Below are 27,092 nucleotides of genomic sequence, written 5' to 3' on the forward strand. Positions count from 1 at the left end.
CATGTACATACAACTGTCGTCTTTGTTAAAACATTCGAAATTGTGTGCACTCTATGCTCTTTATCTTTGAATGTTATATAGTATGTCTGATATTTTTGTTTCGAGCGTCATTGATGAGTCTTTTGTAAATAATACGATCACCTGGTCTGGTGTACAAAAAGTTGTCCCGATCTGATGCATACGATGAGCTGGTAACATTAAAATTTCAAGTTTCGCTGCTGAAGGATTAACAGCAACCGTGCGTACCTTACTCACAGTTGCTTCAGTTTTTGGTTGATGACATATTATGTCTGCTAACTTTATAAAACGAAGTTTTTAAGTCAACCAGACAACGATGACAATAAGATTTGGCCTGTTTGAGGGTTTAATACACTCAAACTATAATGATAAATAAACGTGCTTTGTATGAGTTTTTTTTGTTGGTGGGGGGTGGGGGGGGGGGGGTGGGGGGGGGGGGGTATTTGAGGCAGTGCGGTGTAGAAGCTTTAATGTCTTTAAAATATACGAGTGTTTGTTTTGGTCCTTTTTTCATTCGTGGTAGGAACGTGTACTAAGTGATTGTTTTATATTTTTTTTTCAAATTGAAGGGCTTCTTTTTTGTAATACTATTGTCACAGTGGTAAATTATTGAAACTTTCTTGTGAACTTAACCATATAATGATATCGTAAAATTGGAAATGTGAAATGTGTCAGAAAGAGACTATAGAGCAGACAACAACTTAAGGCCACTAATTGGTATTCAATGCAGCGACATTTTGTATTTAATTTGAATCATTTAAAGGACGAATTTTGCTTTGCTTTATCATGGAAAAACATTTTGCGTCCGAAACTCTATCTAAACCAAACACAATTCATAGAACCATTCTCACTATCGTTTAAGCATTTAAAAATGCGTCTTTTTGTTATTTTATTGGCGTAAAAGCATTGACAGAAGTGTATTATGCGCTGCATACAACAAATGTGCACGCCATCAACGTTTTTATTAAAAGACGGATGATTTTAATTATTATAGTAACATTATTATGTATGCTGCTGGTATGAGCTAATTCCACCCCCCCCCCCCCCCCCCTTCTTCTAAACACACACCCGCTATGCATTATTGTGGTGTTTCACGGAAAGCACGTGTACATGTATTCAATCATGTTGATTTTCGTTAAGACACAAAACGTAAATGTGAATTGCCTCGCAATGGTAGTCAGAGAGTAAAAATCCAGATTTTTATGAATTATGTATGTTTCAAAAATATTTGTGTTATGCAGCAACAAGGAAATATGAATTATATAAGAAATTACAGCAATATCTATGTATTTTATTAAGGTTGTAACAGAGCGCATGGGCAGGCATAAATGCAATTTAACGAAGAAATGAATGTTTTTAATTGTGAAGTTTTATTGTGTTTAAACATGTTAACCGAAAAGCAGTAAATCGCTTTGTTTTAAACTTTGCACTTTGCACACGTTTAACGCTTTTACATACTTATGAAAGTTCATTTTTATGTTTCACAATATTTGTAGTGCATGTTCTAGTTGATCCAAGATTCGAGCCTTTTGTATGCATAGACATGTTTAACCCCGCCGCATTTTTGCGCCTGTCCCAAGTCAAGACCCTCTTGCCTTTGTTAGTCTTGTATTATTTTAATTTCAGTTTCTTGTGTACAATTTGGAAATTAGTATGGCGCTCATTATCACTAAACTAGACGTACATATCTGTTTAGGGGCCAGCTGAAGGATGCCTCCGGGTGCGGGAATTTCTCGCTACATTGAAGACCTGTTGGTGACCTTCTGCTGTTGTTTTTTCTATGGTCGGGTTGTTGTCTCTTTGACACATTCCCATTTCCATTCTCTATTTTATTACGTTTGTAACGTCGTCACGGTAAATGTCTGCAGTCAAAGATGATGCATTTTAACAGAAATTAAATATAGCTGTATAGACGACTTTTCCTTTAAAAACTACAGTTTCGAATGAAACTTCTAAGTGATGTAATTATGATGTAATTATATGGAAATAACACATATTTATCTTCTGGAATGCCTTAATTGGGCAATATGAGACTTCTATATAGGGACTGATTTTTAACTTTATTAAAAGGAATGTTTGCTCTATTCTCTTTCAAAGTCGTTTCTTGTTAAGCTACTTTTTACTTAGTTAGTCAAAAGCGCACATTTCCCTGTAACTTAAAAAAAAATGACATAAATGTAAATCCGTGCAATGAGTTAAAAGTCTGGTGGTTAGAATGATACTTCCGCATTTTGTATTACAAGTAAGCTTATCCAAAAAGAGCCAATGATACATCCAGGGGCGAAGTTGGCGTATGCTGTCCTTAGTTCGAAAAAATAAATAAAATTTATACGATACATATATAATTTTTTAGCTTAAAAATTGATTTACATCGTTCCGCTCGGTTAAATATGGTAAGTCAGGAATTACGCCCCCTTTTCAAAATCCTGAATCCACCACTGTATTAAATGAGCTGCATATTCGATATATGGAGATGCGAAGGGCTATTAAGTTGTATTCTTTTTGAAATAGTAGAATAAAAGAAAATCGTAAACCTAATAATTTAAATGATAAAAAGTTTTATGAATTCCACACAAAAATAAGTAAACTGTTCAGAATATCGAGGTAATCGTTCAAGTGATACATATTCATAGTTCTAACAATTGAATTATTTTTATACAATCTTCAGATGCCGACTTATTTCTTGTAGATGGCAGTGTTAATTTCTCATTATCTTATATGTTCAAGTACTGACTTTGAAATAAATGTGTATTGGTTACTCTGGATCTTTTAAAAACGGATATGTAGCGAACTTATATGTTTACCTTTTTAGTGCATTAATAGTATAATCATTAATAGTGCAATGCGGATATATTGCATTTAACTTATCTTTTTGAGTTTCCTTGTAAAATACTTAGTCTACACAAATACATACCATGGATATGCAAAAAGATATAAGAAGATGTGCCGATGAGACAACTCTCTATCCAAGTCACAATAAATAAAAAGTAAACTGTTATTTGTCAAAGTACGGTCTTCATCACGGGGCAAAGTATACAGGGTCCCAAAAACTAATATCTATTGGTTCTAAAATCATGGAAATAATAAATGTTAAATTTAAAAAATAAACAAAGTTCTTTACTCTCGTACACCAATATTGAGATTTCGTCACCCGAAAATATCCAGAAACACTATAATTTGAATAAACCAAAAATATCGATCTGAAACAATTTCCAAAAAACATACCGAGACTATTAACAATTACGACAAATGTAATAAAAACTGCGCTCCAGCGTAATGATTTTTGCGTGCAAATGTAATGGTAATGCGCGCAAACGTAATGCACCGCTATCAACATACAAGAAGAATACTTGAAGTTGACTCGCTCTTAATTTTTTAAAACTATTTTTGTTAAGACTTAAAAAACAATTGTGTGAATGTTTTAATATATATGTTATTCAATTTTACAGCTTGAAAAATACTTACCAATACTGATGTTAAATCCTTCTCTTAATGTCACACACATACAAAACTATAATTACAAAAAAAAAAAATCACATCTTTCTCTTATTAAGACGTCATAATTATTACAAAATGACAAGAAATTCGATTAATAGGTTGGTGGACTGCTTTTTCGAGAGTGCGTTATCTTTCTGACAAACTTCCGCGAGGATTGTTATTAATTCTTGTTTCACTTGGTATTCTTCATCCCTATACCTGTTTATTTACCTGTCTGGATAATTGACAGATAACACTACCTTTCACTAACGAGATAATCGTAGTTTGATAGAAACAAACATCTACTTTAATCTCTCATCATCTCATTACCAGGCGTGTTCCGATAATGACGCTGTGAGAATTGTAAAAACGGCGGTTCTAACGGTACTACATATTCGCACATGGGCATGGCTTCTCACTTTCATTGAGGTTGTGAATAACTTGGTAAAGCTATAAACTTTTCGTTAATTTAAATATAAGCATAGGCTAGGTTTAGTCAAATAGACAACAATCCAAAGATTTTTAAACAAGTCTTAAAATGAGAAATAGGATTCGTTATTAATTTACAAAAGGTTTACTAAAAAATCATTTTGGGGATACATGTACATTTAGTTGTTTCATTGACAGTCAAACGACAATAATTATTGTGTTATTTACAATATAATATATGTATATTATACGTGACACTATATACTTATTGTTTAAATCTTGTATTTTACAAGTTCGTGGCGGTGCAGGTACATTTTTGTGTACATGTATATCTCAATTCTAAATAAATTGTGAAAATATTTCTTTCATATAAAAATCCAATAAATGATTATCTTTATTATTGAACTTACGCCTAAGGTTTCACATTCGTCACTTAACTAGTTCATTGACTAATAATAATATTATTTTTGCACTTTGTTTTAACTTATTTAAATACAATCAGTAAATCGATTAACAAAGACAATAAAAGTTATGGTCATTGTTTTCGTTAATAGGCGTAAAAAATGAAAATATTATTAAGTGCGAAGTGACGTATTACATTTTATTTATGATTTGACTTCGGACAATGAAAGTTTATTTGATTTTCATCACATTTGGAAACTTGCTGCATCTGTTCGATTGCGTTAAGAAAGGTAATATTTTTGTATTTTAAAACAATTTAATATGGTTAATTTTTATTTTGTGTTTGTTGGTTAAAAATAAACTTGCGCTAATATGTAACACAGTACTTATAGGACACATTCCAACTTCTTGGTATTCATTCAAACCGGGCCCATTTACCTAACGCCCTACAATATTTACTAAAATTCACATGATAATAGATACATTTATATACGCATGTACAATGTTGACTTTATCGGTTTTTAACATTTAAAAGAATTTCTAAAATTTAAATAGATAATACATATAAATAAGAAGCTCCATCCAAATCACATGGTATAAACATACAACAATTATAGTACGGCCTTCAACAAAAGGCATTAAAATGGCTAAAACTGTTAATGTTTCAAGCGAAATTTGAGTCTCGCACAAAAGTTTATGGAGAATTTGAGATCTGCAAGTAAATTAATTGCCCCCCCCCCCCCCCGTATACATGTAAAACAAATAAATGAGGAAAATGCTCTACACTTTATGTTTCGTTTATTCAATTATTAGAGAATGATAAATGAACAAAAATACTTCAATCATTTTCAAAATAAAAACTATCCTAAAGGAGCTACCATTTGATTTTTAGGGGGGAGGCTAGGATGAAAAATTTTGTCCTGCATTTTTTTATCTGTAATTTCTGTCCTGCCTTTTTATTGTTCACTCTGTTCGGTCCTGCCTTTTGTTTTTAGTTTATTAGTTTATCCTGACTCCCCCCCCCCCCCCCCCCCATAAAAATCAAATGGTAGCTCACTAATTTAAGATTTTTATTCCTTCTCGTGTTGCGGACAGAACTTTCCCATATATTCAAGAAGTTTCAAGATCATTATTCTATCTCCAGAACGATTGATATTTGTGTTGTACATATTATACAGACAATAACCAATTTTCTCCAAGTTACGAACAGCTGTTGATATGATAGTCTCAGTTAAATGTATGGCCAATACTGTTATAGGTTGAAAACATTGTGTTGAATTTGTGATGTCTTGTAGGTTTTGTTTCCCCAACAATTTTTTTTAATTCATAAATGTTATAAAAAGTTTTCAACGGTATGATCGTTTTGTACGCCACATGCGCATTTTAATTGTTTACAAAAGACTCGTCAGAAATGCTCGAACCCAAAACAGTTGGAAGGTCGAATCAAATAATGCATGCATTAGCAGTATTTGTTACAAGCATATATCGGTTGATAAAGTATAATACCCACACAGTACAGATAATGAATTAGGATAGGGCACATTTCTCACTTTCAGTGCACTTATCAACATCTTCAAATCTTCTTGACACTTTATTAAAATAAAGATTTGTGCAAATAAGCTGAATAAATACACGGAAATATTTCTGGAAAAGATTCAGATAAGATTTTATTCTCTTAGGTAAGTAACCTCGTTTTGAGAAATGCAGCATCTTTGAAACTAGTGTTGTTTTGGGTAATTGGGAAAAGAAGATAAAAAAATATCCGTGTTTTTAATCTGTAAAATAACCCTATACAAAGTTATCATTCAAATATCTTTATATCCATGTATTTAGTATTACCTAATGTACACGTAGACATAGGTCGTGAGATGCAAAAAACAAAGGTGCAACCCAATTATATATAATTTTTTTAAATGTTAAAGGGCTCATTTTTTAAAGTGAAAATGCGTAAAATAAAATACAAGGTTGAAAAGTAGAACTATTCGGGAGTGTTGCAGACTTAAAACAATCAAAACCCGCGCATGGTGAGACTAATTTTATTTATACCGATGTAAATTCAAAATAAACATACAATTTTATTCTACATCATAATACATCATTATACATGTGTACCTCATCTTTTTAAATCTTTTAAGGCATGGAAGCGGTATAATTTTGACAATATTTTCCAAGTAACTAAACCATGCTTATTTTCATTTTGGGATTTGGTCATACAATTTATGGCAAATGGCAAATTTAATGTAAAAATTAATCGCATAACAAAATTAAAGTTATAGACTATCTAGACCATGTGCTATTTTTTGTTGTCTTTGTTGTTACATATTTCTAAATGGGGTATCGTTGACTAGTTTAGTGTACGGTGTGATATTTGTGACGATCCTCGGTACGCGTCAAAGTTTTGATATGAATTACAACTTTTTATTATATCAATATTACATATTACATTTAAGGGGAGTTAACTCGGAAATAGATCATTTTCTGTAGGAATCTACATGGAATTTTGCTATTTCGTATTTTAGCCTGAAAAAACGTACAGTGACCTTATCTTTTCTTTTGATATTCTCAAAGCATTTTAGAAAAGCTATCTTTTCGTATTTTATTTTACAATTCTATCATTAAATTTTAGTTTAGCTTCTAATCACAAAATGGTGATTTTTCCTGTATGATCCGCACAAAATGTGTCATATTGTCACGACCTGTAGCTTGCGAAAATTCTCGGTAAGCTATAAATTTTATGATATTTTTGTACATATAACAATACAGTAGATACTACGTTTTGGCAAAGTATGAACAAATTCTATCATTTTTAATTTAGACTCCCATACCAACTTAATATGCTTTTTCGATATTTTGTCACAAGTTAGTTACAAATTGTTTTTTTATTTTTTAGATATAGTATTTGTTGTAGACAGATCTGGAAGTTTAACATCAGATGACATAAATGGAACAATTGACTTCATCTATAATGTGACGTCATATCTCGATATTGGCTCCAATAATGTTAAGATATCCATCGTGACTTTCAATGACGAAGTACACACTGAAATTAAATTTAACGATTACTCTACGAAAGAAGAACTATTGACTGCAATTGCTAACTTGAAAGGAATGTCAACAAATGGCGGGACTTATACTTATGACGCATTAGATCACGTGCGAAATAACACATTAACGTCTGATGGGGCGCGTGATGACGCTGAAAAGATGGTTGTCGTAATGACTGATGGGGCGTCCATTGATCTCGTAGCAACTATCGCTATGGCAGATAAGTTACGTAACGATTTGTCTGCTGAATTGTTTTCGATTGCAGTTGGAAGTAAACCTGACCAAATTGAAATTGACGGAATTGCTAACGACCCTGACAGTTACTACGTGCATTCTGTTTCCGATTTTGTATATCTTTGTAACATGATTCCGTCTTTAGTTCCAAAGCTGGGTAAATATGTGAATTAAAATATTAACCATACAATCATCATATTTTTTTAAAACAGATATACACCGATTCATACATTGTACATAAGGGTCTTTGGCGGGAGGGAAAAATTAAATCAGGAATATGTTCACTATCTTATTAAACCTTTTTGATAAGTAATGCAAAAAATGCAAGTCAGCGAAAAATGGCAACATGGAAAAACTCAGTTTTCTCTCAAATCCTTCAATTAATTTCAAGATGAACGCTATTTTTTTGGTAAATCTCTCTCTTTCTTTACAGAAAGGTAGATATTTCTATTAAATAAACTCATCATATATACCAGGACTAAATTTATTATATACGCCAGACGCGCGTTTCGTCTACAAAACACTCATCAGTGACGCTCGAATCCCAAAAAGTTGAAAAGGCCAAATAAAGTACGAAGTTGAAGAGCATTGAGGATAAAAATTCCTAAAAGTTTTTCTAAATCCAGCTAAGGTGATCTATGCCTGAGTAAGAAAAGCCTTAGTATCTAAAAAAATCGAAATTTTGTAAACATATAATTTATAAATATAATCATATCAATGATTATAATTCATGTCAGCACACAAAGTGCTGGCTACTGGGCTGGTAAATTTGTTTTTGATAATACAAAATGAATGGAATGAAATATCTTTCTAGATGAAGGTGCTGTAGCCAGCGTTGCTAGTGATTGTCCAGTAGAACCTGGTGTAACAACAGAAGCTGCTGCAGTTCTAGAAGTGACCGATAGCTCATCGAGTAAGCATTTCTTTTCTTTCATCATTATTTATAATAATTCATAACATTGAAGCTCAATATCAAAATAAGAAAATGAGTCCATTCGAAAATAATGTGTACAATTAGGAAACAAACAGCTGATAACTTCGAAGTAAGTACTAGATGAACCCTGTCAATAAAGAGTTGTGCTTTAATCGTTGTGGATTTATGTGCTTGAAATGTTTTATCAGCCGACAATTGTCTAATAAACACCTATAACGTATTTATAAATATCAAACCAGCGCTATGAGGCGTTTGGATAGGGACTTTCTTTACCTAGTTGGGATGCAAGTGCGTGTCGTTTGCATAACGAAATCAATTAGGGTGCCATTATGTTGCTTTTGGGTGTCAAGTTGAAGAATAAAATTGAGAAATGGAAATGAGGAATGTGTCAAATAGACAACAACCCGACCATAGAAAAAACAACAGCAGAAGGTCACCAACAGGTCTTCAATGTAGCGAGAAATTCCCGCACCCGGAGGCGTCCTTCAGCTGGCCCCTAAACAAATAAAGACTAGTTTTAGTTTTTTTTTGTTATGAACCAATAATCTTTTACCTCTTTCCGTTATCAATAAGAAAGTACTGTTACTGTTACAGTAAAAGAAAACTATTATATATAAGTTACATTAGAAACTAACTATTGATATAGTTCACGAAAACTGATAAAAAAAAGATAAGGTAATATATATAATTCTAAAGAAAACACCGTGTGGATTATGATATCTCGGATATAATTGTACTCTGTAACAGTACAAACAGAAAACTAGGAATAATATTAACCAAGGCTATTATTTACCGATGTAACAGTCCAATTTTGTAAATTGTCAAACCAAGGTTCATACAAAAACTGACGAAAACGCTGAAATTTCAAAAGTAGCTAGGATGAATACCTACATGTATGAAGGGTAAGCGAGTCCTGCTTTACATGTATCAGACTATCACTCACACCACATCTTCCTATATCTATCTTCCTATATATATCACTTGATATGTGCATTCACATGTGCACTAAGTAAAAAAGTCTTTTAAAACAATGTTTCAGGAAAATATATTGCCTGTGCGTACGATTTATTTTCTTCTATAAAGTAATATCTGGGTTTTGCATAACTGAATAAAACTAGGATGCTTGTCCAATGAGTTCATTAATGCTATAAATCTTGGGTTTTTTTACAAGGAAAGGTCTGCTTAATAAAACATCAGTACCTCCGGGGCATTGAATCGATCTATTACAGTTAAGTTTATAATACACAGCAACAACTTTTAACCCGAACCCCTTCGGTCATTTTTTTAAAATTGAAGTCCGTGCTACTGTTTGTGTTATCCTAATTGTTTTCAATTGGAAATAAGAGTCGTCATTTATTTGTGTTGCAGGTAATTGGGTGTGGATATTGGCAGCAATCCTTGGGGCTATTCTCATCATTCTTCTATTGATATGTTGTATTTTGTTTTTGAAAAAGAAAAAGAGGTAAGCATTTTGTTTCAATCTCTCATAATGATATGAAAATACACTACACAACTGTTTTTTTCAAATCTTAACATATTTGCTGTTTATAGGTACAATTGAAATTTATAAACTTTTAAACAAGGCATGTGTATTTTTTCTCTTGTTTGGCAGTGCGCGCAATTTACATGTTACATACATGTAACTGTAAGCTCGCAACAGAAGCATGTTATTGCTTCATGTTTTCGGACGACCTGTATTTGTATGGCAGAAAGGTCGATTGCCGAATAAAAATATATATTTGCCCCAAGTATACCAACAATTATTACTGCATATTCAGGAAACAAATGAATAATTAACGGTACTTTTACTGAAACAAAATTTAATGCGCATTTCGACAAATAATATTTATATTCAATGGTGCTCGTAAGCTATTGGGAAATTAAAAAACCTATAACAAAACATTTTTGCCTGTCCCAAGTCAGGAGCCGCTGGCCTTTGTTAGTTCTTGGCAATCATATCACATCTTTTTTTTTATTGTATGATTTTGAATTTTCGTTTCTTTATATATCACGGAGTTTAGTATGACGTCAATTATCACTAAACTAGTACATATTTTTGCTAAGGGGCCGACTGAAGCACGCGGAATTTTCTCGATGTATTGAAGACCCATCGGTGGCCTTCGGATGTTTTTTCTGCTCTGGTCGGGTTGTTGTGTCTTTGACACTTTCCCCATTTCTATTGTCAATTTTATTTTAAAATACAACCAAACAGAAAGAGAAGAAACACCGTTTGCAAGGATCTTCACATTAATAGCATCGTAAGAGTTGATCAATTCTCCACATTGTTGTTGCTTTAAAATTCCTTCAGTATGAAAATCGTCGTAATATCATATTTACTTATGACAAACACTGTCTATACTCTATTTGACCTCAGACAGTGGCATATTCAAACCAAGAGGCAGAACAACAAGATGAATACCTTTTTTTCTGAATTGTCAAATTGTTTATTTGTTGACTTTTTTTTGCAGGAAACCAGAGGAGAAAACTGAGGCATACAAAAACATTGAATTTTCTACCTCCAGACCGGCAGTTCAAGGAAAACCAATATCATATCGAGAATCTTCAATACTGTCAAACAATGGTTGGACTTCCGGAGTAAATAAAGAATTAGTAGAATCGTCTATTTATAATCTCAACCGAGAATCAACGGCATCTTTAAGTTCTGTTATGTACAAGGATATGTTTCAGTTCAAACCAGAATCCAAACAAAATCAGTGGGTTGAATAATTGGTACATGTATGTATGTACAAACAAATGTAAAGTGCTTTTTGTACAGCGTGCACGTCATTCGTTATTCATTACTTTACCTGATTCATTTTTATCTAAGTTATATCTAAGGGTTCAGTGTTTTTTACCATCAATTTTATATTGTAAAACAAATGGTTCAGAGTTTCTTCCATCAGATACAGATTCGGTAGACATGTTTTTCTTGTACAATACGTTATCATGGGCATTAACGTTTGATTTATATCATACTTACGACAACACTCTTTAGTAAGGGACGCAATCATGTTATTCTTTTCTGGTTGGTTAACAAGTATTTTATGTGACAAACATGTAATTTAGAATGATAATAAATCTAGTATTTCATGAATGTATTCTCTAATAGATATAGGAAGATGTGGTGTGAGTGCCAATGAGACAACTCTCCATCCAAATAACAATTTAAAAATTAAACCATTATAGGTTAAAGTACGGCCTTCAACACGGAGCCTTGGCTCACACCGAACAACAAGCTATAAAGGGCCCCAAAATTACTAGTGTAAAACCATTCAAACGGGAAAACCAACGGTCTAATCTATATAAACAAAAGTTTATTACCTTAAAACACATATAATGAAGAAAAAAACAATGCTATGGTCAATTGACAAAAATATTCACAAAATTTAGATTATGGTTATATATATATGAGGAGATGTAGTAAAAGTGCCAATGAGACAACTCTTCATCCAAGTCACAATTAGTGAAAGTAAACCACTACATGTATAGGTCAAAGTTCAGTATGCAACACAAAGCCTTGGCTCACACCAAACAGCAAGCTATAAATGCCTAATATAAAATGAATAAGTATTTATATCCTAAAAACTTATGTCCATTGATAAGTACTGACATAGATAAAATACAATATCAGTACCAAGACAGCCTCTTATAGTACCTATTCAGTAAGTGGTTGTCGTTTGTTGCTGTATATTATTTTTTTTGTGTGTGTATGTTGTTTTGTACATTGTCTCATCAGGCCGTTAGTTTTCTCGTTTGAATTTTTTTTACATAAATTTTGTCATTTTGAGTCTTTAATGGGTTTCGCTCATTGTTGAAGGCCGTTCGGTGACAAATACGTATACAAAGAAGATGGGGTATGATTTCAAATAAGACAACTCTTCAAAAGAGACCAAATGGTGTAGTGGATTTGAATACATTTTTGGTTCTCTCTTGACACCATTTGCGAGTATGGTCTCGTGAAATGGTGATAGTTTGTCGGATAGGGACGATAAATGGCTGACCCGTGTTAGGAGAAAACAGTATCTCTTGCACGTGAAAGACACCCTTGTAGATTTCGAAAAATATCACGCTAATGCCGCTACAAGGCAGAACTCGCACCTCCAAAGTGGAAAGGGATTTATATAAGTTGTTATAACTTGTTTCTCAATCCACTATAAATAAATATGTTTAAATTAAGAGACCAAATGGCACAGAAATTTAAAATAATTAAAGGTCAACGTGTTCACTGCTACGTTGTTTGTTCTCTGATTGATTCTCCTAGTCATCATACCACATTTTCTGTTATATAATTATAGAGATTTGTGACAGTTATACTGTTATGATACTACAAACAGTCCAGAGACTACTGTGGATTCAATAGTATTCGTTGGATACCATTTTTTGTGGATTTCGTGGGCACAGTCAAAGCACGAAATTAAATATTCAACGAATGATAATATTTCTATAGGTTTGTATGCAGACTTCAGCAAAACCACGAAATTAAATATCCACGAATATGCTAGTTTTTCTTAATCCACGAAAATTGGTACCCACGAAAATAAATGAATCCACAGTATTAGAAGAAATGTGATGTTGATCACTATACAATATAAAAGACACACAATATGCAAGCATACATAGGTCAACATACAACAATCGATACATTTAAATGTCTAACATATTTAACAAAAGTATATCGATTTATTTATTGATTTAAAATTGATTCGCCAAAAAGTTTATGCCAAAATGGGCTGCTTTATATGGCTATCTGCATAAAAGTGAAAAAATATGTTCATAATTACAGAAGTCAGGATGTTGTCCATTCGTTATTGATGTCTATTGTCATTATATTTAATCATGTGATTAGGGACTTTCCGATTGAATTTTTCTCGGAGTTCAATATTTTTGTGATTATACTTTTTACCTTTCTTTTTGTATATAAAGTAAAAGAAACAACAACCCGACCAAAAAAAACCAACAAAAAAACCCCATCTAAACTAGTATCGATATTGCTTCAGATTGTCTTGCTATTGGCTTTTTAAAAGATGTACTCATATATTTGGGGCGGGTTTAAATCTCACAGTACATTTATAACATCGCCACCTGTACCAAGAAGGGAACTTCTGACCTTTGTTAGATATCTTTATTTTTTTTGTAATTTCTGGTTCTCTGAACAAGTACACCTTTTTCGTACAGGGGCCATCTGAAGCACGCCTCTGGGTGAGGCATTTTTTCGCTGTGATGAAGACACATTGAACGACCTTTATAGTGTTCTTCTCTTTAATCGGGACATTCAATATTTCCCTTCTCAATTTTCTTCTTTTCTTTTTACTAACTGAATTTATTTATCATTGCTTAATATCCATTCTTTTTTAAACTTACTACTTGTAATATAAAATATAGTCCGACGTAAAGTTGTCGATATTAGAAGATGTAACGGATTTCAAATAAGTAGTTAAATACACTAAGGTTGCGTCAAGCAACATCTTGGATGTTAAATTACAGTATTATCTAGTAGTATCAACTATATCTCTCTTTTGGCCTTTTACTTAACAGGGAATAAAACAAGTTCACCATTTGTTTTGAATTGGTTTTTTTAAAAGTACATGTACCCCACATCCCACTTTATTCATATTTTGATGCTGGACTGTGATTCCGAGCCCAAAAACAATAGAATACGTGTCTGTTTTTTTTTTAATTCCAATTGAGAAAACCATCCACCAGACACCAAATGACTCACTGCAAGGTCTTTAACTTGGAGCGAATCCCAGACCACTTCGTATTGATGGGAGGCTAAAATATTTGTTTACACGCCATCTAGTGACACAATTGCTTGTTTGATATTAGAGACATTACGCATCACTCTACAAACAAATCACATTCACTTGACGATTAAGGAAAACTTCAAAATTCGTTCATATACATGTAGTAATGTGTCCAGCCTTGAAAATAATACTGTAGTGATGGAGTGATTTTTATTAACTTACAATCCAGTGAGAGATATTTCATGTTTATTCTGGATGTAAATCGATACTAAGTGCACCATGATCATCGGGGGTGAGGAGAGGGGCGTCAGTCAAAAAGTGATTATGTTGGATTGAATCAAACATGTCTCACTGAAGATAGATATAACCTACAGCCTCATAAAAGAGTTGGCTAAATCGCATAGCATGGAACTCTTCTTGTTCGAGCTACCTTAATTATCGGGTTTTTTCCTACCAGACACCCTAAGCTATAATAAAATCTCCTCGAACAGGTTCTCATTTTCATCTGCCATGTCAGCTGGAATGCTTTTCTGCTAGACGTTATACTTGTATATACTTCCCGTAACAACTCTTCGCTGTCATATTGTCGAGTGACCTTTAACACGGATTCACATAGTTTTTTTTTAATGAAAATTGACATTTCTTTTGAAGTTTTATTACACGTAAAAAAGGATCCCAGTAGTTTCTATGAAGCGCATATTAAAATGATTCATTCGTGTACTCGGAACAGGTAAAATCATTCACAAAAATATCCGACATATTTGTAATTCAATTGAGAATACAGAATTTTCAAGTTGTTCTAATGTCTAAGCATTCAGTTACTTTAAAGGCCCATATGTGCAATATTGTCTATCAATAACAATGAAGGAATTATGTGAAGTAAATGTATACATGTATTACATTGTACTATTGTTTTGTCCACTGTTACATTTGTACTCCCTGATTTGTACAATGTACTTCTAGGTACTTTTAGAAATATATATAAATATTTTGAAAGAAAACTACGGAGCCCGGGAATGAACATTATATATATTTTTTTTAATCCGTTCCCACGGATTACTTTTCCGTTATAAAGGATTACTAATAGAAATTGATTCAGAATGGAAACGGGGAATATGGTCAAAGTGACAACAACCGCACTAAAACGTACAAAACATTAGTTAAGTGCTTTCCATTTCAGTTAATTATTTTTTCCCCTATAACATATATTCATATAAGACCTCTGACCTCAGTATTCGTCTCCATATCTACGATATTTGGTTATCGAGTTATCACACAGTTTTGACTTCTTACTGAAAGTTGTTTAACTGTGCTTATGTATATACACTCTATAACTATTACAGATTCCAGGCTTATAAAACGTGTTTACTACACCAGACGCGCGATTCGTCTAGAAAAGACTCATTCATCAGTGACGCGCGCTCGATTCAAAATAATTGAAAGGCCAAATAAAGTACAAAGCATTGAGGAACATTTACTAAAACGTAAAAGTTTATAGCAAATAAATGAATGTATGTTACTAGTTGGATCCAAAAGAAAGTATTGGGCAAGCCCACGCCGTCCTTCACCCCGCCATTTGTTGGAAACAATATTTATAGGGAATCATTGGTGCATGAATTTGAGCGGGTCCCCTATTATGACAGTCAGTGTTTCCAAGCTGGGCTGGATTTGCATAGCGCTAGCACACTGGAGTTACTGTTCGCAATTTGGCATGACATTATTCAGACTTTAAATTAACTAGTTTTTCTCTATCTCAATATCTTAAAGCCACTTTTGCATTTAATTAAGGTCAAAGTCATCTCACTTTTTTAATAACGGATAAGTAATCTGTGGAAACGGATTAAAAAAATATATCACATGTCCCTTTTTGGACTCCGTAGAAAACAGAAGGGAATTTTTGTTTGAATTTTGTTTGAATTTTTAACGCTTTTAAAGATATCATATAATTTCTTGTGTATTGTTGTCAATTCATTATCAATTGATTTGACACAGTTTACCAATTCTTAATGGTATTGATTTCGATTGAGAAACGAACTTAATAAGCCATAACTAATCAACAATGACTTATAAATAATAAACAGGGAGTAACCAAAACTAAATGTTTAAAAGTTTACTTTACAATTTAATTTGGACATTTAATTTCTGACATACATAGGATATTTGCAGGAATGATCTTAATTTATATAGCTTCTTTTCAAGGTCCAAAAAGATAAAAAAAAAAATATGATAATTTATATGTTTATTATATTGGGTTCGTGTTGTCTATTCTTTTTCTATGTTGTGTCATGTGAACTATTGTTTGTCTGTTTGTCTTTTTCATTTTTAGCCATGGCATTGTCAGTTTGTTTTAGATTTATGAGTTTGACTGTCCCTTAGGTATCTTTCGTCCCCTTGTATTATTATCATATTGTCATTTTTTTAACAATTTGTAAAAGTTAATTTTTGAAAGCGAATATGTCAAACCAACATTAACCACAATAATTGTGAATGAATAAAATATAATGTGGACTATATGTTAATGTGATAACAAAACAAATAACAACAAAAATGTTATTAGAATATATTTACATTAAATGGAATTTTTAGAATTTATATAAAAAAGAGCAAGTATTTGGATACTCACCCTATGCATCAAATACCATAACGACATAGACCTTTCATTGACTCTATTATGTTCAAAAACAGTCTAGATTTTATTCTTGATAGCTATGGGATCTCATATGAGATATTCAGTTTCAATGACCATATCTTTATATTGTATTGTAGCAAAATTATTGTGAATCTTATCGTTTGATTTTGAACAGGGCAAGGCATTATAACGTGTACATGTAATAGGCATATGCTTTACTTTTTTACTCAAATTATGTTGTTTATGTTATACATATAAATAAATAAGCTTTATTTAGAGTCGGCATATTTTACGCACATATGGACATAAGCATCAATTTTAGGCTCTAGCGTGACACCATTTGCGAGTATGGTCTTGAGAAAAATGTTAGTCTGTCGGAGGGGACGATAAATGGCTGACCCGTGTTAAGAGAGAGCCATATCTCTTGCACGTAAAAGACACCTTTGTAGAATTAAAAAAGAGCAGCTAATGCCGCTACAAGGAAGCACTCGTACCCGCAAAGTGGAAAGGAATTAATGTTAGTTTCAATAACTTGTTTCCCTATCCAGTCTATCAAAAGATATGTTTCAACAAAATTATAAGCATAAGTTTATATAAACATGATAATCGGATAAGATAGAAGAGAAAAAAACAAGCAAAAACTGATAAAAAGTCCGACTACTCCCATTATCTCAATAATATATATCATATATTTTTAACAAGATGTAGAAATACATGAACGTTGCCAATTACCATCTTGGGACACACTATAATTTTTTGGCTATTTTCAATAAAATAAAACAACAAGAAAATGTGTCCGATGAGCTAATTGTCTTGATATTTTTTTTTATATTTACATCATCTTTTTTCCAAAATGTGACCTACTGAATTGTACTTTAATATCACAGTGTTTTTGTCTATGAGCAACGGGACATTCCACATGTGACGCAGAATCAACCAACCCGTCCTTCGCACATAATATCACTCTAGTCCTGATTTCTGGGGTTTGTGTTATACAGTCTTTTATTGTTGAGTTTTTATTCTATTATTTGTCCGGTTGGTTTTATATCCATAGCGTTTTGTGAATCGTTTAATAAAGTAATATATCGAAAGATTAAATGATTTCTGAATATGCACATAACAATGAACATACATAATAAGAAATTGGTTTGACTGAAACCTCCTGCTGAATTAAGGTAACAGGAACGTTTAACAATGAATAAGAGGGATTTACAGACTAACTGAAAGAAATGCTTATATGTAACCACACAATCAATGCCCAAATATTGATGAAGAGGCTTTAAAACTTATGATATATATCATAAAATTGAGAAAGGAAATGGGGAATGTGTCAACCTTTATGTTGCCTGTGTGCCTATTACACTTGTATTCAGGTAAAACATTAAGTTGAACCTTGAAGCATGCGACTTTATTGTATATTGGAAAGAGATTAAAGTAAGTAACTATGTTTAGTGTTCTCTCTAATTACAAACTGAATGAGTTATCAACTTTGATTTTGGAGAACGTAAATCTGGATTGTCGTAAAGTCTAGTTGACCGACGTACTGTATCGTCTGTTTGTAAGTTTATATCTCCTGGACATTTCTCGTCTCATGCCCTTTTAAAGGGAAAATCGAGTGTCTCATTTAAGGCAATACGTTGTTATATATAAACAATTAACGATAGTACTGTTTTATAGTGTATTCTTCATTTCATCTTTTTAATATTAATGATTGCATTAAAATCTATCATTGGAGTGGCCACTTCTTTTATACGTTTTATAGGACGCGCCGCTGGAATAAGTCATTTGTTTGTAAAAAGGATGAAAGGAGTAAGTCCGGTAAGGACCGATTTTAGCCTCAAATTTCAGGTTCATCTGACGAACGATTTTGACCACTTTTTAAACACTTTAGTGTCAATTTCATTTGAGTCAATTAGTTTGTGTGAAATATTGTAACTGATTTAGTCATTAAAACGATCCGATTCAAGCTAAAATATTAAAAATCTACCAAATATGCCAAGAATGACACTTTTAAGATTGTTTTTGTCAAAAATTACAGTGGCCGCATCCGTGTTCATCCTCAACCTTTATATATGTTATGTATTATTATAAAATACAGCTCCTTAAGTTCTGTATTGGATTAACCTTGTTATTGGTTCGATAATTCATGTATTGGCCTGCGGAGAAGCCGAAGGCTAATACAGCTGGCCGAGGTTTTATAACAAACCCAATACAGAAGTACTTCCGTAATGATATCTTTATTTATGAACTACAGTGTTAACATTATCTTTTGATTAATATCACAATATACTACCATTTTTACCTTGAAAGGAGAACAATCTAATTCTGTATTTTTTTTTCTTTTTAGAAGCCCAAATACCAAATGTTCTTCGCTTGTTTCAAGGTACTGTCTAAGTTTTCTGGTGAATTTGTAACCCTTCCTGGTCACTTTAAAATGTTACATTAATCTTCATATTTGGATTAAATATATAAATAGAAATTTGAAGTGTATTGCAATTGCATGAGTATTGTAAAAACGAAAGGATTATTAAAAAAAAGTAGGAGTTTAATATGATTCTAAAACTATCTGACAGAAGACTGAAGATTTGAACAATCCCAGGTCACCCTTTTCAATTCATATGCCTGGTACTTGTTGAAAAATATATGAGTGTTAAGACTGACGCATATGTCACACTGGACGTTTCGGCATGTTTTGGCGACAAAATAAAATGACTGTTTACTTCAAGTTTGAGTTTTTTAATGTCTTTCGATCTTAAATCTAGAGACGTTTCGAAATCTTGTATTAGCCGTATCAGAACTCGGCCAATACAAACAAATATATTGGTATCGATATTTTGTATTGACAGGTAGTTATCCTCAAATTTAGCTCAATAATAGAAAACTAACATATTTCAATATTTCGGAAGACTAGTTAGATTCATCATATTAAACATTTTATTGTCAATTTTAATATTAAAACGAAGTCTACATTTTTACACACTTACCAGTTTAGACGAAAAGTATTCGATTTTTATGAAAGTTCGATTTCATTTATTTTTGCCTTCGACGTTTTCTTATAAATCAAGTTTTCAGCTTTGACCTTTTTCTACTAACTACTACAAGAAAACATGGTGTGAAGGAATGACCTCTTATCGCTTCTCTTCATATGTCAAAAAATAGGTCAAGCTCTTTTTCTACGAAGGTTCAATTTCGTTTGGTTTTGCCTGTGTTCTTTCAGTTTTAACCTTTTTTTAGTTTTTGACAATTTGGCTGATGTCTATATCAACTCTTATCTTCTCTCTTCATATTTTGCAATGTAGATTGTCAAAAAACTTAAACTTGTCATGATATTCCAAACCTTGAACTCCAGGGGATATTGAATCCTTCATGCTAATACAAAATATTCATGCAACCTAAAACGTTTGAGACAAAGAACATTTACGTTTGCTGGAAAGAATATCTGAACGAAAATATCATAATACGGGTAAATATGATACTTTTTTGTTCAACAGATTCAAGTGAGACTGTGTTCGTGGTTTGAGCCAATTTTTGTTGAATTTCATTTTTTTATATACTTTATTGTAGTTTTAACATATGTAGGCATTATATTCGTGATTATCATTGCCTGAGCGACAGTGAGGTCTAAACTAACAAGCGTATAATGCCTGATTCTGACTAGGACAATTAATGTAATTTCTATGTCCGATGTGTATAAGTGTACATCTTTTGTGTATGCTCTTCCATGAACCTCTCTGTATGTTTGTAAACAAGCAATCAACTGGCAATGTGATTTTTCAGAGGGAGGAGTTTTGAATAGCCAGCACAAATGGTTGTCGTATCTAGGTCAAATTTGTTAATTTCGAATTGCAACACATTACCGTGACTTTCATGATAAATGAATTAGTAACAATAGTTATCAAAGGAACCAGGATTATAATTAAGTACGCCTGACGCGCGTTTCGTCTTCATAAGACTCATCAGTGACGCTCATATCAAAATAATTATAAAGCCAAAATACGGCTAAGGTAATCTATGCCTGGGATAAGAAAATCCTTATTTTTTCGATAATTCAAAGTTTTGTACACAGGAAATTTATAAAACGACCACATTAATGATATTCATGTCAATATATATATATATATGTATCATTTAATAGTTTGGAAGTATTGTAAGTTCATGAATATGCTAAATGCGTGCCTATTTGATAAAATCTACCATTTTGAAGTAGTTAAAATACGCATGTGCAAACACACTTTATCGGATTTAGAGCATGGGTTTATTCATACAACGAAAGAAGTACGTCATATTAGAACCACAATTTTATAATATTGGTATCAGTTTTTACAATGTTGTCGATATAATTTTTTTTTTTGGTTTGTAGATATTATCTGGCGAAAAGGCTTGGTAAACTGTGATAATAATGCATCTTTATTTGCAATGTCTCATAACAGAGCTGGGAATACATAGAACTACTGGTACTCCTACATATTCTTTAACATCATTTACCATGGACGAAATTTTACAAAATCACAAATCTATCGTTCTTTCTTTTGGTTTCAACATCAAAGAAAACGATGTAAATATACCAACATTATACATGTTATAATGGATACCAAAGCTTCACAAAACTCCGTATAAAGAACGATGTATAGCTGGGTCATCAAAATGCTAGACTAAACATGTTTCTAAAGAATCGACTACTATTTTTTCTACAGTTAAAGATGGGATTCAAAAATAACATGATGAGATATGTTCTACCAATGTTTTTTACAAAATTTGGATTCTCAAAAATTCGAAAAATCTACTGCTTAATCTTCGAAAACACAATCTTTACAGTTTTGCAGCAACATAAAGACTTTTTATATTTCTACGTTTACACAACTGTTACAATATAAATATTGTAATCAGCATTACCGTACTAATTTTGAATGATACAAATACAGAAATTAACCATTTAATATAATTTTCTAATCGTTCATTTACTTTAAAGCTCCACCTTAGAATAAAAATGAAGGAACTCTGTGAAGTAAATAATAGTATACATGCATTCATATTGTACTGTCCAATGTGTTGCTTTTGTTTACTCTTACTAATTTGTAAAATATATAAATATTTTAAAAGAAAACAGAAGGGAATTTTTGTTCGAATTTTGTTTGAAGTTTTAAAGTCTTTATATATATCAAATGATTTTCTTATGTATTGTTGTCAATTAATTATGAAATGATTTGACACAGTTAACCAAATCGCAATGGTATTAATTTCAATTTACAAATGAACTTAACAAGCAAAAACTTATCAACAATGTCTTTTAAATAATAAACAAGGAGTAATCAAAACTAAATGTTTAAATGTTTACTTTTCATTTTAAAATGGACATTTAATTTTTGATATGCATAGGATATTTGTTGGAATGATCTTAATTTATATAGTTTCTTGTCAAGGTCCTAAAGGTAAATAATTGTGAGTTCTTGTATGTTCATTATAATTGTCATCTTTACAAAAACTACTAAAACATGAGAACAAAACAGTCTATTTTAAAAAGTGAATATAACACACCAACCAACTAAACAAAATTGTAAATGAATGAAATATAAGCTAGTATGTAATACTAGTTTCATCATGTTTATGTCAATGAGATAGAATTTGTTTTTAAGAAATGAAGCGTTCTATCGAAATCAAATATCAAATGTTCTTATAATTAATATACAATGTAATTACTTGTGTCTATTACTAATTTAGCATTTCAGTTGCAGCGATTATGTGGCTATCATTTCTATGTTGTCAGTAATGCGAGTTTGCAGACCTTTATTCATTTGTGTCGAACTACTTTTCCTAAGTGGAGCGAGGTCGTAGGCATACACACGCCTGGGTTCCTTTCAAGGTGGGCGAGTATTATTGCTTCCATACGTGTATGTTTATTGATATAAGCAGCTTATATTTTAAATCTAATATCTTTATTTTTCTTACAGATGTTGTATTTGTTCTTGATAGATCTGGAAGTTTGGATGCATCTGACGTCACCGATGCTATTGAATTCATCTATAACGTTACAACATGGTTGACAATTGGAGACAACGATACATTAATATCATTAGTGACATTCAGTGATGATGTCACAGAAGAATTCAACCTGGGAAATTTTCAAAACAAAACTGACTTACTATCTGCAATAGAAAGTTTGAGTAACATGACATCTTATGGCGGTACTTTTACTTTTGACGCTTTAGAATTTGTTTTGACGTCTTCATTTAACGAAAGTAGCGGCGGAAGGCCTGGTGCTGAAAAAGCTGTTGTTGTTTTAACAGATGGTGCTTCCTTGAACTATCTTCAGACTGTAACCATGGCAGATCGAACACGGTCGGAACTTGGTGCCGAGATATTTTCTATAGGTATAGGGTCGACACAAGATGTTGATGAACTTAACTCTATAGCCAGTGATCCCAATAGCTACTATGCATTATCAGCACAGGATTTTGTTTATCTATGTAACTTAGTTCCTACTCTGGTTATAAGACTTGGTAAGTGCAGTAAAAGGTATATGCCATGTTAAAACCCTATTCCTATCGTAACATAATTGGGAATGTAAAAATTAAATGGGATTTTTTTTAGAAATGACTATCATATATACTTTTAAAAAATGCTATTTTCAAACGATACAAAAATGCAAATTAACTAACTACATTGTATAAGCATACACAATATTACATCTACAATCATATTTTTTTTGTGTTTTTTTTTTTTATAACCACATTTTTAATTGTAATATACATGTTTAAATAAGTTAAAAATAGCGTGTAAATATAACATCTGGACGGATAGTTGCTGTCGTGACTATAACATAATCACATTCTTACACAATTAAGTACAAAGATAATTACGTTTGCATTGAATGCCAAAACGTTTCGGATAACAACAAGGTGCTTAAAAACAAATGATCAAATTCAAAGTTAAAATGGAAAACATGTTTTCTATGACGAAAGCAGGATTTATCTTATGATTCGTTTTTGGTATATTTTGTCTTGCAAGTTAACAAAAATGCATAAAAAAACCCCACACACATCCTTAAAACGTGCAAGTCAAACTGTTAGAAATACAGTTTGTAGACATTGCAATACTTTAAAGGCAGCATTTGTCAGTTGGTTAACTTTTGACTGTGTTTGTGTGTATATAACATGAATAAATAAGTTTAACTACAGTAAATGGTATTCCATATTCATACGAAAAGAAATACACACAAGTAACTGTTACATTTGAATTTCCTAAAGGTGTGAATGTATCAATGTTCATTTTATTTTACTAGATATCACAGTTAATGCTACCTTATCTGAGGGATGTCCTGTGTTTATACCAACAACACTTCAGACAAAAGCACCACAGAAAACTACTACATCACCAGCTGCCACAACAACAAATGAAGAGGAAACATCGACAATTGAAACATCATCTGTAATAAAAACAAACACGGTTGAAACATCTATCGATCAACAGATAACTACTTCGGACGAAACAACACTCACAGAAATAACTACACGATTAGAAACTACTAGTGTTGCTGGGCAAACAACACCAACCTTATATAAAACCACACCGGTGCAAGTAACAACTACGTCATTAGAAACTACAAGTTTTGGGCAAAAAACAACATCCGAATATAATACCACTCCGGTGCAAATAACAACTACGTCATTAGAAACTACAAGTTTTGGGCAAAAAACAACATCCGAATATAATACTATTCCGGAGCAAATAATAACTACGTCATTAGAAACTACAAGTGCTGGGCAAAAAACAACATCCGAATATAATACCACTCCGGAGCAAATAACAACAACGTCTTTAGACACTACAAGTGTTTCAACAACCGCCTTATATACTACCACTCTTAGGCAACTAACAACTACTTCATTAGAAACTGCCACTACTGCCGGGCAATCATCAACAATAACATCATATACTACCGCTAAGGAAAGAACAACTACAACATCAGAAACCACTTTAGACACAAAAGCTACCGCTTCAGGACAAGACATAACTACGAATCAGGCAGTGCATATGACGACTTCATTAACAGCTGGTTTTGCGTCTTTTCAAGCCCCTTCAACAATCTCAACAGACATATCAACATTTCATAGTATAAACAGTTCAGGTAAAACTGACTATGTTGTCTTTAAAACACAAAACTAACATATCCATAATATTTTTTTATGAATTCAAATTCAATCAGGTTAAACTGCATCTAATTGGAATTACACAACATCACACTATTTTGCAGTTTTCCTGTTGTGTATTTCTTTCCGACTATTCTACAGTTCAATGTTTCATTATTGTATATGATAGTGTTATCTCAACTATTTAGATGAACAAAACACTAGCTCCTTTCATTTTCAGACATCCTGAAGTTTTTTGTTGTTGCTGCTCTACGGTGGCTACAATCCAAATTCGATCATTGAGAAGGACTGAACTAATCAGGTTGATAATTCTATCGTTACGCAACATATACTAAATTCATTATTTATGTGCATTTTTAAATAAATAATAACCGCATCGTACTGAGTATACCAGAGTTGACCACTTGATTATTTAACATATAATCTTGTATCTATTCTTTCAGAAAAACCAGAATCTATAAGTGACAGTACTAGCAGTTCATTCAGCACCGGAGCAGCAATAGGGATTATCACAGCATTTTTGTTTCTTACTCTATTGCTCTTTCTTTTATTTTGTTTGCGGAAAAAAATACGGTAAGTTCGTTCCCCTTCATTTTTAATTATAGAAGTTAATTTTTGAAGCAACTGAATGGACGTTCTTTGCTTTTTAAATCTTATTTATGTTACATTTATGTTCAACCTAATCAAATGAATATTAAAAACTGTAACAGGCTTTGACATTACCAAAATTCATGATATAACTTTGTATTTCTGATACATATTTTCATTTTAATGTTAAAACGTGTGTGCAAATAAACTCATCATATATACATGTACATGAAACTGGTTCACAATTGTGTGAACTAGACGATCGTTTACAAAAAACTCTGATCACTTACGCTGAAATCAAGTATGTTAAAACGGCCAACTAAAGTACGAAGTTGAAAAGCATTGCGAACCCAAAATTCCGAAGGTTTTACTACATTGTAAATATACATTGTAGCTGAATTTTTTTATTAAGTTATTATCTTTTATTGATGCAGTACTTTCTATAATCGGACAAGGTAATAAGAAATAATAAGACTCGAGTGCATTTCTTTTTTAATGCATGTTGGTTACACAATTTTTTTAAATAATAAAAATGTATTTCAGTTCAAGAAAAAAAGCCTCACCAATGAGTAAAGAAGACTGTATGATAAGCCAATACACCCAAAGCAACCTAGGAGCTCCAAAACCGTTATCTTACAGGGAGGCAACTTTTACTGGTAAAACTGATACGAATGGCCAACTTAATAGACAGTCTAGCAATCTATCTATGTTTGATGCTTATGTATAATATGTCTTAGATTGAATTAAATAATCAAATTAAATTTTTAATTTGTTGGAAAATATAAAGGATATCGAATAATTTATGAATATTTCAAGTAGAATGGAACATGATATGGTGGTGTAAATATGTGTAATATGTTGTATATGTGTTATGTTTATGAGTTGCTTTGAGAGTGTTAAACATTATATAAATAACAAATAGAGTAGATTGTTACCCCGAGAAAACGTTGTCAAACTCGGCGAAGCCAAGGTTGACAATAGATATAGGAAGATGTGGTGTGAGTGCCAATGAGACAAATCTCCATGGCATCCAAGTAACAATTTAAAAAGTAAACCATTATAGGTTAAAGTACGGCCTTCAACAGGATTTTTTTTATGGACCAACTTGCTCTATCACTCTCTTAGTTATGTGTTATTTAATTTAATATACTTTAAATTTTTACAAATCTGAGCCAAAACTAAGAAATTTAGCATTGTATTTAATTACTTGATGTAAATTCAAACTATCGATTTTTGATTGGTCCAATTTAGAGGATAACATTAAAAACGTGTCACCCTCTCAGCCATGTGATAGAGTAAATAAACACCCTCGCATCAGCCAACCAAAATATGGCATTTTAACGTGAGGTACAATAAATAAGCTCAGCTAACCTATTGATCGCAAATGTTTCGTCTTATGTCGACGAAACATCAAATCGTCTTTCGCAATCAATCATACGCCTATA

The 27,092-nt window shown here is 32.2% G+C and overlaps 2 protein-coding genes across 2 annotated transcripts in view; one reads left to right on the forward strand and one right to left on the reverse strand.

The window, feature by feature from the left end:
• LOC134700233 (uncharacterized) overlaps positions 1–3,644 on the reverse strand; it is a 43,139-nt gene extending 39,495 nt beyond the window's left edge. Inside the window, exon 1 of the mRNA XM_063561593.1 lies at positions 3,484–3,644. Coding sequence (XP_063417663.1) covers positions 3,484–3,523 — 40 coding nt within the window. The 5' untranslated portion in view covers positions 3,524–3,644. The remainder of the gene's footprint in view (positions 1–3,483) is intronic.
• Positions 3,645–4,521: 877 nt separating this feature from the next.
• Positions 4,522–26,455, forward strand: LOC134700300 (collagen alpha-1(XII) chain-like). The gene is made up of 11 exons (XM_063561655.1): positions 4,522–4,616; positions 7,217–7,762; positions 8,420–8,518; positions 9,908–10,001; positions 11,008–11,263; positions 21,273–21,295; positions 22,289–22,341; positions 22,861–23,409; positions 24,192–25,037; positions 25,503–25,632; positions 26,191–26,455. The coding sequence occupies exons 1-11, from the start codon at positions 4,550–4,552 to the stop codon at positions 26,372–26,374; spliced, it is 2,847 nt and encodes a 948-aa protein (XP_063417725.1). The 5' UTR covers positions 4,522–4,549; the 3' UTR covers positions 26,375–26,455.
• Positions 26,456–27,092: the final 637 nt, after the last annotated feature.

This window comes from Mytilus trossulus, unplaced genomic scaffold (genome assembly GCF_036588685.1).
Source record: "Mytilus trossulus isolate FHL-02 unplaced genomic scaffold, PNRI_Mtr1.1.1.hap1 h1tg000128l__unscaffolded, whole genome shotgun sequence".
NCBI lineage: Eukaryota > Metazoa > Mollusca > Bivalvia > Mytilida > Mytilidae > Mytilus > Mytilus trossulus.

Coding starts and splice junctions, on each gene's coding strand:
- LOC134700300 (XM_063561655.1), top strand. CDS start 4,550: ATGAAAGTTTATTTGATTTTCATCACATTTGGAAACTTGCTGCATCTG. Junction 10,002..11,007: donor TTTTTGAAAAAGAAAAAGAG/GTAAGCATTTTG, acceptor TTTTTTTTGCAG/GAAACCAGAGGAGAAAACTG. Junction 25,038..25,502: donor TCATAGTATAAACAGTTCAG/GTAAAACTGACT, acceptor CTATTCTTTCAG/AAAAACCAGAATCTATAAGT.